Consider the following 14798-nt stretch of genomic DNA (forward strand, 5'->3'; position numbering starts at 1 on the left):
AAATTATTTGAGTGAATTACCCTGTTAAATATTAGGTTTGAGTACAATATAAAATTAATAGAAACAAAAAAATGATAACTAATACATGAATGTATTAGTAATCACTTATTTGTGATACAAATATATTCAATATGATAATAATCAAACAATAATCTAATAACGTTGGTTCATAGTTAATAAATCCAGTAACCACCAATGATTTATAAAATGAGAATGATTTTACAAGTTAAAACCTGCTCAGGTCAAATTCTAGTGGTATGACGTTAAAAAAAAACTAGTTCAATTAATTTCAACCTAACCCAAACAAAACTAATTCTGACTCCAGATTATATTTGTTTACATATTTTAGTTTAATTTTTCTTTTTCTTTGTTAAAACCGATATCGTTTTTTAAAACGAGATTGCTTATATTTTCTTTTGAAGATATCAAAATTAAATTTATGTTTGACGTTTCAAAACAAACCATATAAAACACATAAATAATAAATCCACCAAATGATATTAACAAGATTCCATCGTCACTCTTGACTATCAGAGTGGGTTCTTAGCTTTGGCTAAGAAATCGTCTCTTAATTTTTAAATAACAAATTAAGAACCAACTCTTAAATAAGATATTTAAGAGTCGGTTCTTAATTTTTTAGTTAAAAAGTAAGTGACAGTTTCTTATATTCCGCTAAAATCTTCATCTTAAGAATCCTTAATTAATCATGCTCTAAAGGTCGTAAGCACGTGCGAGACGAGTCAGTTTTTGAAGTTAATGGATTTACTTTTTTTTGTAACACATATTTTTCATTCATAACTTAAACGATTACATGGACAAAGGCAATATCGATTATACAATGTGCGATCCTTTTGAAAATTGCAAGAGCAAAACAAAATAAAGATAGAGACACAAATTTAGACAAGTTTGATAAAGTGTCGAAATTTAATTTAAAGGAGCCACTCGCAAATAATCTCATGGAGAAAGTAATGTGTCCTTCAAATATTTCAGACTTGGGAATAGTCACCGTATATCGTGACGTTGAACGCTCCACAACCTCGAGTCTCATTGGGATGAGTCTCATTGTATCTTTCGGTCCCAAACAAACCATTACACAAGATAGCACGCGGTTAGGAAAACAAAAACACTCACTGGCTTTAACGCCAAGAGAAAGATATCTCTCATAAAGAGGAGTTTTGGTGGAAAGATTCACTCCAGCAAAGAGGAAGATGGGGGAAAGTGATCTCTCATGGCCCTTGGCATGAGAAAATTTTGTTAGCCACTGTTGAAAGGAAAGTGGCTGAGGGACTATAATCTTCAGTCTTTGATAGACTCTGACCAACTAATGGTAGTGATTCTATATTTGTTCTTGTCGGAGTTGAACGTTGCTGATGAACGTTGTTTGATGTTTCTGAATTAACTTCAAAGATTACACCAGGAACCCTACAAACACAGCATGGCTTATCAGATTTTTTGCATTGGATAACATGATATTAGATAATATAGCTGTTGGGTGCATGCGCCAGTGACGAGAAACCATGGATGAGACTCTTCGAAAAAATTTCCCTTCACGCCAACGAACAGAGATATTAGCTTGACGATAGATTCCAAAATAGCAGACAAAGAGTTCTTTTAATTTCCCACCGAGTCGCCCAATCTGGCTAAAGATGTCTGGAACACCAGCAACTGCATATGTTGGCGCGATACCACCATCATCATATCTTCTTGGAGCTCTTTTCCGGGTACGTACTTTTGAGGCAAAGTAGTACGATGTGAAGTGAAAAGTTTCTTCCGTCAAACTTCCAGCAATTATAGAACCTTTAACTTTTGCGAGGTTCTTTGCTTTTCCTTCAAATATTTCATGGTTCGCTCATACTGATACATCTATCCGTAATGTACATGTCCACGAAGCAATGTCTCATATGGGAGGTGGACAGCTAGATGCTCCATGACGTCAAAAAATCCCGGAGGAAATATCTTCTCCAAGTTGCACAATAAGATGGGAAAGTTCTGCTAAAGCTGTTCAACGACTTCTTCTTTAAGAGTGCGTGTGCTCAGATCCCTGAAAAATTGCTCCAATACCTTGTATATTCTAAAAACAATTAAACACATTATATTAGTCATATAATATTGCAAACTAAACCATTATAAAATTAATGCGTTATAATATACTACGTGCAAGTGCTTCATGTACGTTTGTTGGAAGTAGCTCCGCAAAAGCAAAGGGAAGTAGTCGTTGCATAAAGACATGACAATCATGACTCTTCATCCCAGAGAAATTTTGACCATTTTCAACACATCTAGAGAGATTTGAAACATACCCATCGGGGAACTTCACTTCTGATACCACCCAGTTGAGCAACACCGACTTTTTTTCTGAAGACAATCTGAATATCGGAACGGGAACTTGTCCATTACTTTTTATATGTAACTCACTTCTTGAGCAAATATTCGGCAAGTCCAACCTCGATTTTATGTTGTCTTTTGTCTTCCCTGGGACATTCAATATTGTATTCATGATGTTCTCAAAGAAATTCTTCTCTATATGCATCACATTGAGGTTGTGGCGCAGAAGAAAATCCTTCCAATATGGCAACTCCCAAAATATACTCTTCTTGTGCCAGTTGTGATGAACACCGTAAGAATCATACATATTACGAGGGACATGCCAATTACCACCACAACGAACTGTTTCGTTAGCTCCGTAGTAGTCGATTTGCGCTTCAATTTGTTCTCCAGTTAGATATGGAGGAGGAGTGTCTCTCACAACCCTTTTGTGCCTAAACAAATTCTTGTTTCTTCGGTACGGATGGCCAATGGGAAGAAATCGACGGTGACAATCGAACCAACTTGTCTTCCTACCATTCTTCAGTTGAAACGCATATGTCGTGCCATTACAATATGGACAAGCTAATCTCCCATGTGTAGTCCATCCAGACAACATCCCATAAGCAGGAAAGTCACTTATGGTCCACAAAAGCATCGCTCGCATCGTAAAATTCATCTTCGTTGAGAAATCATACGTCCTCACCCCTGTTGACCACAAATCCTTCAACTCTTTTATCAGTGGTTGTAGAAAAACATCCAGAGACCTTTTTGGATGGTTCGGACCAGGTATTAATATGGTCAAGAATAGCAACTCTTGTTGCATGCACATCTCCGGTGGCAGGTTGTATGGCGTAAGAAAGACTGATCACAATGAATATTGTCTCCCTGACATTCCGAATGGACTAAATCCATCTATGCAAAATCTGAGATACAGATTCCGGCTATTGCTTGCGAAATCCGGATGTACTTTGTTAAAATGTTTCCAGGCTCTTGCATCTGATGGATGAGTCATCTCACCATCTGTCTGAGTATGCTCGGCATGTCATCTCATCTTTCTAGCAGTCTGCTCTGATTGGTACAATCTTTTCAATCTGTATGTAATTGGTAGGTACCACATCCTTTGGTACGGTACCCTATTACGTCTCCGTCCTTGCGGCTTGAATCGTGGCTTCTTGCAGAATCGACATTCTTCTAACTTCTCATCATCTCCCCAGTAGATCATGCAGTTGTCGATGTAAACATCTATCATCTCCGAAGGCAACCCAAGACTATAAACCAGTTTATGAATCTCATAATAAGAATCAGCAGACACATTGTCTTCCGGCAAATACTCTTTAAACAAGTATGTCCATTCATTCATGCAACTTTCAGGTAGATTGTGATCAGTTTTAATATTCATCATTCTAGCAGCCAACGACAATTTAGAGAGACCTTCTCTACAACCACTGTAAAGTGGCTGATTCGCCGCATTTAACATTTCATAAAACTTTTTTGCATCTATATTAGGTTCTTCATCTTCATCATGAGCTACGAATGCATCAGCTACCATATCATGAACCCCATCATCATCTACCATTTGCTCCTCCTGATGGTAACTATGTTCATTATGCAAATGATGATCAACCGGTTCTTCATGAAAATTGTTATTACTACTACTAGCTTCATTCTGATCATAATTATAACATTCTCCATGTTGAAACCAGATATAGTAATTTGGCGTGAAACCTCTATTTATTAAATGCTTCCAAACATTTTCACGATTTGCCAATTTCGAATTGTTGCATTTCCGACAAGGACAGAACATCTTACCACTTTCTTGGGCCAGCGGTGTGGAATCTGCTTGATGCATAAATGTCTCCAGCCCCGCGAGGTATTTTTTCGTCACTCTCCCGTTAGCATCTCTATGCATATACATCCACCTCCGCAACTCAAAAATATTCCCTGAGCCCGACATTTTTTTTTTTCTTTCACGTTTTTTTTTTCTTGTTGATGTGTTTAAAATGATGTTCAAACGTCCATATTTATTGGAAATTTTCAAATCTGGTAGTTGTAATTTTCCTAGGAATTTACGACAAAATTTAGTTAGGTGGCCGAAAAAAAACGTGTTACAACTACAAAGTTGGTGGATTCAAAATTTCCTCGCTAAGTAGACGTAAAATATTTCCTCGTAATGTACACGCTACATTTACGTCGAGTTTACGAGGAAAGCGTATTTCCTCGTAAAAGCCACGTGACATTAGATCGACTTTACGACGAAATGATTTCGTCGTTATTTTATAAAGAAATAACGCTGATTTTATATTTCCTCGTAAAGTCAACATAAACTTAAGAGGATTACCTTTCCTCGTTAATTTTCTTTGCTAAACTTGTGTTTTCTTGTAGTGTTTGACTCTTTAATGCGGCTAAGTGGGTGAGTTGTACAGTATATTTGTGACTCTTTTTATTGTGCACACAGTATATTGGTGACTATAATGCATAATAAATCTTTTTTAGAACAGTGACAAATGTAGACTTAGTTGTTCTAGAATCATATTTGTAATTGAAATGTAAGAACTTGGATAAAATGGTTTGTCTTAGCATTTATATGTCGAGAAAAGAAAAACAAATTTTATTAGGTTAAACTCAAAAGTTAAGCTGGAAACGACAAGACGAAAACTATGACGCCTAATCTCCTACAGAGACTAGACATTTATACATTTTTCTCAACGGCCACAATGCAACTATAATATAAGTTTGACTATATATTCATACACACCTAACGTTCTCTAATAATTCCATAAGTACCCATTGAGGAACTCTTGGCTATTCAAATAGTTCATCGAAGTCACCAGTAAAGCTTGGAAAATTCCCGATTCCAGACAACAAATCCGATGGTAAACTGGTACTCATGCCTTCTATTTCTTCGATTGCTTGATAGGTACTCATTTCTGAAATCCCCATGTCTTGAACAGCAACGGAAGATTCATCAGCGGATGTGATCACCGGGTTACTTGTGGGGGAAGAAACCACTTGTTTTCCAGATTTTTTGGTTATGGACGGTTTGGGTTGGGAAGATTTGGCTCGAGTTGAACCAGCTAGTGAGTTTCTCCGGGTTGGTAGCTCATGATTGTTCATGGTGAACTTTTCCGGGTTCTGAGGATTTCTTTCAACTTGTTTTCTTACTAAACACCCCTTCGAGCTGCTGCACCGGTAATAACTCCTGAAGAAAAGAAACCATGTTGTGAACGAAGAGGGGAACTTATGTTATTATTACTGTCGACCAGAAGGTCCATATATATACAAGGTATTAGACCGTCATAAGGTCATGTTTATCCTAACAAGATAAGGATAAAGATAAACACTATGTTACAGATATACATGGAATATATACTAGATAAACATATAGTCTCTGGTTGTCTTTATCATGTCCCGGATTGGGCCTGCAGTACGGGCTGGTCCATGGTCGATCATCATTTGGCTTATAACACTCTCCCTTGATCGACACATCCGGTACAGGTTCGTTGCATGCTTAATGTTGCCTCATTAAAACCTCTCCTGAAAAACCCCAAAACCAATGTGGCAAAATGAGAAACCAAGGACAGGAAAAAGAGTACAACACATGAACTCCCCCAGATGAATGCATCACTGTAGTAGACGCATTCCCATCTGGTATCCGAGTCTTCTTGAACGTTGAAGTTGCCTATGACTTGGTGAAGATGTTCAGCTGGATTCTCCTTGAATGAACTTGTAAGTCTTGGACATTGGTATGTCTTTTGGAACTCCATTAAGATGTGGCCAGGATGTACATCTTTGCTGCTGACCACTCCATGTCTTGGTTGAACTGATGGTGCTTCAAACGGTGCTCGGATGGACTTTATAATCTGCAATAAAACTTTACTTGCAGGTCCTTTTTCATGTCTCACGGATTCTCTTTGGTTATATGGCTTTCCCAAAATGTGGACATTCAATATATATTGAGTCATAGACCCATAACACATACGAACAACTTTACTTCATATCTTTCGTTCATTCGGACTTATATCTCTTCGTATGTGCCAATGGCTTTATCCATTGTAACCAATCATTCTTTATTTTCTTTTGTCGATCCATGTTGAGCTATAGACCTTGTCTATATTCGTTCATAATCATGAGTATCTAAGGTCATACCATCAATAATTATTTGCTGCAATGAAACTCATCACACAATGAATTCGCAGTCATACACTCATGTCCTTTGTACATGGTTATCGATCTTTTCTTGCTTTAGCAATGCTTATAATCATTAAGCCACGACCAGACATCCTTCTGGTCACTATCCTGGTTTTTGGTTCTCACTTAGGCGTGCTGACTTAATCATACACACACACACACGGCTATGATTTTTCTACAGACTTTCCATATGTAAAACATAGCCTGTTTAATCAATCGATAACTTGTATCATTGAACCTTTGAACCATTAAACCTTTTTCTCTCAGTTGGTCTTTATTATGATCACAATAAATTATAATATTTTCTGTATGGACTGACTGTACTAAGTAAATACTTAGTCTTTCATATTACTTACAGCTGCTGTATATTACAATCCATAAACAACTTAGGAACAAAGCTTGTTCTATGAGAATTTCTTTCTCATATTTCTATGGTACGTTGATACCTTTATCCAGTGATCCATTTGCTGCTTACTACACCATTATTTCTTTAGTAAATATCCAGACAAAATCAAACTTGATTTTCTGTAGTAGCATCCACCATATAGGAGCATATCTCTTTATAAATTGTTCCTTGGTCCTTGTGAGTATCCTTGTGTAATCAAGCTATACTTGAACGTTATTTAGAAGGAACATGGACACACTATACCATGTGGTCATGTCCTTTAATCTCACGGAATTTCTTATCTCACAAGATCCATTCACTGGTTTCTTTCTTAGATGGCTTTTCTGTATGTACATGGTTACTACGCCCATCTGTCTTATAATTACTTTGAATTCTTTGAACACCCCACGTCCCTATATAGGTTTTATGAGTACTCTACGTGGGTTCATGATCCTCAGGTTATATCCTTCAAATCCCAAGTACTACAATCTTTTATGAGCTCTTATGTATGTAAATACATCTTTGGTGTTAACACTCTTTATCTTCAGTTTCATACTGTTCCAGACATGATCTAATTAGATTTTGAGATCTTATTATCCAAGACCTTTATACCTTGCAGTTTGGCGTCCCAAACTACATGGTCTGGTACCTTAGATGTGTGGTTGCGCAACCTTATTTCTCTGTCTGAACTGGTTTCTCTTATGAACTCGGATTTGTACGATTCTGAGCACCTTTCATTACTTTCCGAGGTTCCTTATTATTTGGAACTTATTTGTCTATCTCTAATAGACATTGTAGCAACTTGATTGTGTCTCTTAGACATCAAATTCGTGGTGCTTAAGCTGGTATGACATAGTCATTTTTTCTTTTCGGGTCAGTGTGTCTGGCATATATTTCTGCTAGCTTTTATATCTTTTGATCATATTCTTTTAGAACGTCTAGATCATAATCTTTGGTCTGAGGATCTTGCCAAGACAACTATGGTTGAAACCATTATATTTCTCTTTTACTCTTTACTCTTTATCAGCCTGATAACTTTCTTCTTTCAAAGTTGGATAATTAGATTACTATCTTTTGTAATATGTGTTCTTGGCCACTTGATTAAATCATCCATGTTTGGCACAAGATACATTATAGTTTCGTGGAGGAAGTCTTATTTATCTAATATATATTCTCAATCCTCATCTGAGGTTCCATCTTAAATGGCACACATATATGTGGTGGAATATTCGTATTTTCTTAAGATGGTTTGTGTATATGTCTGGTTTATGACCCTTAATCATTCAGAGGTGGGAATGTCTATGCTTACATGTATGGCCTGATGTAAATCAATATTTATATACATAATGTCCTTAAGCTTTAGGCTGGACGTGGGTGATGTACCATTAGTGAGAGCTTTAAAGCTTTCCAGCCGTGTATATTATGGTTGTAAACCATGGAATCCGAATTTATGATATGATCATGGACTGTGGGTTTTAGTCCTCTCTCCCCCTCATGAACATACTCATAATTTCGTAGTGCTTAGGACAGTGGAGCCTTAATTATTTTAGTGATTTTCCCTTTTGTGTACTTATAACACATTGTGAGATTTTATGGGATCACTTTTGTGCCTTAATTAATTTTTCATCATGTTTTGGATCAAGATGGCTAATCTGGTCATGCCATAAGTGTTTATTTCGTGGTGAACCATACTGGTTACCATGGCTTTGTGCCTCTTTCATACTGATCCTTAACATAGAATAAATCAGTAGAAAATATGGGTATAGGCATTAATTGATTTCTTTATAACTCAATGGGTCTGAATAATGTCGTGTCTTTTGCCATTGTCAGTACCAATTAATTGATTTCAAGTGATTGTAGGAAGGTAAAGTTGAACCTATACAATCAAGATGAAGTTAAATCTATGCGAGAAATCAATCTATCAGTGAACTGGCTCATTAGTCTACACCCAACAATTGATTTTATGTGATTGCAGGAAGGTAAAGTTAAACCTCTACAATCAAGGTAAAGTTAAACCATGCATGAAATCAACTATCAGTGGACTGATTATCCTTTTATTAAGGTTTTATTTGTTATTTAATCAAGAATCATCAAGCAAGACCAAGCAAGATAATATATAAAAACAAAATCGTGAATCATCAAGTAGGTCAAAAGCAAATCACAAAATCATAGACTTAAAATAAAATTATCATGTCGAGATCTTTCCTTTAGTCAATGTATAAGCCGGCCTCACAATCTATATTACTCCACACGGCTTTCTTGGATTCATCCTGATCCAATGCCTCAGGATATCTCATCTCACTGTTTTGTTCCTCAATGCATCTTTTCTGAAGTTTCTCAAATCTGTCAATGGTATCTTTAATTTTCTGCTTTCTTTGCTCAGTTGCCAATAGGTATGACAATAGGTCATTATAGGTTGTGAAACCTTTAGCTTTATATGATAGCAACCGATCCTTTGGATTGAATGTGGAATATGTTTTATACAGTAGATCATTATCTGTAACCACTTCATCACATAGTTCAAGACTATGGGCGATTTTCATTAGAGCAAAATCGTATTCTTCCACAGATTTAAAATCCTGGAAGCTGAGTATCTTCCAATCATTCATGGCCTTTCGCCATAATTCCATTGAGTATATGGATTTTAGTTCTATCCAAAGATCATAAGGATCCTCAATACTTTCGTACTTATTTCTCAGTTCCTCAGTGAGATGATATCGCATAATTGTTATGGCTCTATGCTTTTCACTTTCAACTTCATCATTTCTTTCAATGATACATTTCCCGAGTCCTCTAGACTTCAGGGCAATTGAAGTGTTCATTTCCCATTCTGGATAATTATCTCCAGAGATATCTAGGGCAGCATAATCCGAAGGCTCAAATCTCGACATCTGAAATCATTAATAAATTCATGATGTAGAATTTTTGCAACCAATTCAAATAATTAGTGCATATGATTTCATAAGTCTATCTATAATACTTTAGGCTACACGGCTCATGTTTTGTGATGCTTAGGCCTTACAACTTTAATCTCAATCAAGGGCACAAGGCCGCATGTATGAACCAATGCATTATGCCTCATGGCCATTCAGTATGATTGATAACAAAAACACAATGCCACACGATCCATATCAATCAAATAATCTAGCAACCTAACTCTCATTCAATATGTAAATTCTTTAAATCAATCTTTCAGGTTTTAAGTAAAGAGAGATTTAAGGTTTCAAGGCCTTTAGGAATATCAATCAAGATTAAGGGTTTCAAGGCCTTAAGGATTTCGAATCTTGAGATTAGATCTATTAATCAATTTATCAATCCTAACATCTCAGATCATCAATCATCAAACAAAGACATTTTAAAACCGATTTAAACTTTTAGGGTTTCAGTTTGAGTGATTTAGATATGAATTTAAACAATCTTATCAATAGCTCTAGGTGATCAAACAATCAAAGTTTAAATCAAACAATTTAAAACCGATTTTCCAAAATTAGGGTTTTAGGAGATTTCGAAAAACTTTGATCTTTGATCAAGGGGATTTGATTTGAGATTCAAAATCATTAAGACTTTGATTTTAATTGATCAATGGATCAATCTCGAATTATGGTTTAGGGATCGGACTTATTCGAGCTCCGATTTACCCTTTAGGGTTTGATCTATTTTCCCTATGGCTTTCATCTTTAGAGTTCTGATTTTAGGGTTTCAATCTTTACAAAACAAACATGTTCAATTCATGTTCTCAGAATTAGGATTACCTTTGTTTTGCAGATTGTAGAAACCGGACCACCAAGATGAACCTCGAACGGACGCGAGCTGGCTGCTTCGGGATCGCGAGCTGAGAGGATGCGATCGGGTTAGGTTTGTTAGGTCGCGATCGCCTTGGTTGTCTCTCGCGAACGGGTTGAGGCTGATCGTCGGATCGAGCTGAGGCAGTGACGGGAACGCGAGACGGGATTGAGTTCAAGGGTTCGTCTGAGCTGAGATCGGGATGAAGCTGAGACGGTAATGCTTGCTGGAACGGAATCAAGAACGAATTAGGGTTCTTCGGGATTAGGGTTCCAAAAGACCAAGGCGGCGCCGTCTATTGTTTCTGCGAGTGTGGGCGCGTCTGAGATCGGATTGACGAACGGTTTTTGCTGATAGATTCGTCTTGTCCAGAGCTTCAATTTGATATGTGGCTCGTCGTCTGGTTCCTCGGGGTTTGAGAGATAGATTGATTTTAAGTTACGCCTGGATTAGGGTTTATGTATGACGGATTTTATGTTAGGTTTTGTCTCAGGGTTTTGGAGTCTATCGTGCTGATAACGTGTTGTGAATGAAGAGGGGAACTTATGTTATTATTACTGTCGACCAGAAGGTCCATATATATACAAGGTATTAGACCGTCATAAGGTCATGTTTATCCTAACAAGATAAGGATAAGGATAAACACTATGTTACAGATATACATGAAATATATACTAGATAAACACATAGTCTCTGGTTGTCTTTATCATGTCCCGGATTGGGCTGCAGCACGGGCTGGTCCATGGTCGATCATCATTTGGTTTATAACAAACCAAAAGTAGAGATATTAAGTTAAACCGGTTACGTTTGGCTAAGAGTAAGAATAAGATCAAACTAAACCGGGATTAGTTATTTAAGACCTTGGGTATGGAGATCCTTTGATGGGTTTCTGCCCATATTTACGCCACGCCCATGCGTCCGACAACAGATTCTCTTCTTTCACTTGTTCAACAACTCTTTTCTGTTGGTTCTTCTTGCTGTCGAAATAAAAATCATAATATTTTTAAATTCAACTCGGAGCATATATTCGTCTATTCTTAAAAACAAAACAAAGTTGGAGATACAACAATTTTGGTAACAATTTCTCCTATAATATTATTTTGCTAGTAATTTGTAATCGTAATTAAGACAACTTAAAATCAATTTTATTCCTATGACAATCTAACAATATTCAAGATATTTTTTATCATTTAAAGAACCTCAAGAACTTCAAGTATAACTAACCTCTTCTTCGATTTGGACTTTGTGATTCTGACATGATCAACTCTTGATCCGTTAGACTGAAGACAGCCATGTGTTCGTTGTTTCTTATCATCTCGGAAAATTCTTGAATCTTCGGGAACAGAGACGGAGCTCGTGAGGATAATTTGAGTAGAGAAAGAATAAAAAGGTTTGTAGAGTTCACCGAGTTCATCTAAACCGGTTGTCTCCATCTCCGGTTCGTAGAAACTAGCCGTCTCAAATGGGAGACAAGACCCGCCGGAGCGTTCTCCGGAGCCAGAGTAGCCAGGAACGTCGTTCGTCCATATAAGCCACCTCACCCATATCTCTCTTTCTCTTTGAGATTTTGTTTCCTCTTTTATCTTATTTTTTCTTTGACGAGAAAATGCCTTTTGGGCGATATTGGTTTATATAAAGAAGGAAAAAAAAGGACTGTTTGTCGTTTAGGGTTTTCTTCCGTTTCCCATCTAAACCCATTCCAGCATCTTTATCGTTCATTTTTGAGGGATAAAGATGCTCTTAGAGCATGAATATCGCGGTCTCTAAGACACGTATTTAGGTGTTTTAGGATTTACAAAAAAAAGAAAAATGTGTAAATTAATTAGAGACGTCGCTTAATTAAGCGAAAGAGGAAACGTTTTTACGGGATACGCGTCACAAATGCACCATCCTCTCTCTCTTGACGGATCATCTTCTTTCTTTCTCTCCCGAATCCTCGACGACATCGAATCTCTCTGGTGATCTCTCCTCGGTGCTGATCTCTCCTCGACGGTATCTCTCGTCGACGGAATAAGCCGGCGTCTCTCTCGGTCGAATCGTCGACTCTGTCGGTCTCCTCGGCGACTGATTCTCTGTCGATCTCGTCGGCGTCTCTCTTGCGATCCTCGACGGCTCTGCTTCGGTGTTGGTCTCGTCGACGATTCACACTCCTTTCTCGCGATCCTCGACGACTCTGCATCCCTATCTTGGTCTCCTCGACGCCTTCACGTCTCTCTAGCGATCCTCGACGACTCCGCTTCTCTCTCTTGGTCTCCTCGATGACTCTGCATGTCTTTCGCAGTCGTCGACGCTCTCCGGCTCGTGGCTATCATCGAGGAAATCAAATCGAAAAGTAAAGCTATGTATTTGTCCTTTTATGTCTCAGCTCGTGATTGTACAGATGATGATGTCTCTTGTGTTTGTTTAAGTATGTGTCTTTGTTTGTTATGTTGATTCTGTCTCTTATGTTGGTTGTGTCACTTGAGAAATTTATGTCTGGTGATTTAAAGATCGATCATCACTGATTCTTTTTGATCTGTTTCTTTGTCTTTGTTTCTTTAGATGGACGGATGAAGCTACATGAAGACACCTGAAGGTTCGGCAAAGCAGAGGTCTACAATTGGCGTACAGGTAAAACAATAATCTTTGCTCTCGTAAATTGATTGCTAGTTTGAAAAGAGCTTTGGTTAGGTGTGATTAATGGTTAGATAGAAACTGATTACTGTCTGCAATATATTGAATGTGAATCTCTTTTCTCTGAAATATAATGATTGTGAATCTGGCTGTTTGTCTGAGGTGTGATTAATGGGTAGATAGAAAGATGTTTAAGTCTGATTAATAAGTTAGGTGAATGTCAACTCGAATTGGTTGTAAGTTAAACTTTCTCCCTTGTATAAACCACCCCTTCTTCTCTTCTTCTCTTCCGTCTATTAACTACGGTTTCTTCTCTTCTTTTTATCTTCTCTTCAACTACGGCTTCTTCTCTTCTGATGTTCTTCTCTTCAACCTCGGCTTCTTCTCTTCTTCTCTTCCTTTAGACATATTCAGATATGGATTCCAATCCATATAGGAATTTAAATTTTGTTGACCTTCTTCAAAGTCAACAAGATAGTTCCGGTTTTGAATCCTCTGCTCTTCCAGCATTCGGCAGTCAAGCTACTGAAGGATGCAACTTCGAAGAGAGCAGTCCTGCAGAGCGTAAAGAAAGAAGGAGTTGGAGTCCAACAGATGATGTCGTGCTCATCAGCGCATGGCTGAACACGAGCAAAGATCCCGTTGTTGGGAATGAGCAGAGGTCAGTTGCATTCTGGAAAAGAATCGCAGCTTACTTCAACACCAGTCCCAAGCTTGTTGGATGTGAAACGAGGGAGTCGTCTCAGTGCAAGCAAAGATGGCACAAGATCAATGACCTGGTCTGCAAGTTTTGTGGAGCGTTTGAGGCTGCAACCAGGGAGAGAAGTAGTGGGCAAAATGAGAATGATGTTCTCAAACTTGTCCACGAAATCTTCTTTAGCAACCACAAAAAGAAGTTCATCTTAGAGCATGCCTGGAAGGAATTGCGTAATGACCAGAAGTGGTCTGAGCTATCTACTGCAAAAAATGATGGAAGTTCGAAGAAGAGGAAGGTTGATGACGCTTCACAGTCAGAGAGCTCTCAAGCAATTGAAACCGATGATGAAAGAACCAACCGTCCCCGTGGCGTTAAGGCATCAAAAGCTAATGGGAAGAAGGCAATGGTTGATGGCAAGGATTTTGCTAAGTTCCAGACGATGTGGACGATCAAGAAGCAGGATTTGGAGATAAAGGAAAGGCTGTCCAAGATGAAGCTACTGGACAGTCTCCTTGGAAAACAAGAACCGCTACAAGATTATGAGGAAGCGCTGAAGAAGAAACTCATAACTGAGTTGATGTCTAATTAGTTAAGTGTGAGTGTCGTTATAGTGTTAAGTGTCAAGTCTCAGTTTCAGTTATGTTTTAAGTTTCAGTGTGAAAATGTTATGTGATGTCTCGTTGCTCTGATGTTAAAACTGTTAAAAATGTTCTGTGATTTTAGTGTAATGTTAAAAATGTTATGTGATGTCACCTTGCTCTCGTTGTTCTTATGTTTTGTGATGTTCTTACGTTTAAAATATTGTTGTCCTAATGCAGGTGAGAA

The 14798-nt window shown here is 37.7% G+C and overlaps 1 protein-coding gene and 1 pseudogene across 1 annotated transcript; one reads left to right on the forward strand and one right to left on the reverse strand.

Moving 5' to 3' along the window:
- Nucleotides 1-4287: 4287 nt before the first annotated feature.
- Nucleotides 4288-12257, reverse strand: LOC106408956 (annotated as a pseudogene).
- Nucleotides 12258-13692: 1435 nt separating this feature from the next.
- Nucleotides 13693-14562, forward strand: LOC106408208 (glutathione S-transferase T3-like). Its single transcript, XM_022706793.1, has one exon. The coding sequence runs from the start codon at nt 13693-13695 to the stop codon at nt 14560-14562; it is 870 nt and encodes a 289-aa protein (XP_022562514.1).
- The last annotated feature ends 236 nt before the right edge of the window (nt 14563-14798 follow it).

Source organism: Brassica napus, chromosome C7, assembly GCF_020379485.1.
Source record: "Brassica napus cultivar Da-Ae chromosome C7, Da-Ae, whole genome shotgun sequence".
NCBI lineage: Eukaryota > Viridiplantae > Streptophyta > Magnoliopsida > Brassicales > Brassicaceae > Brassica > Brassica napus.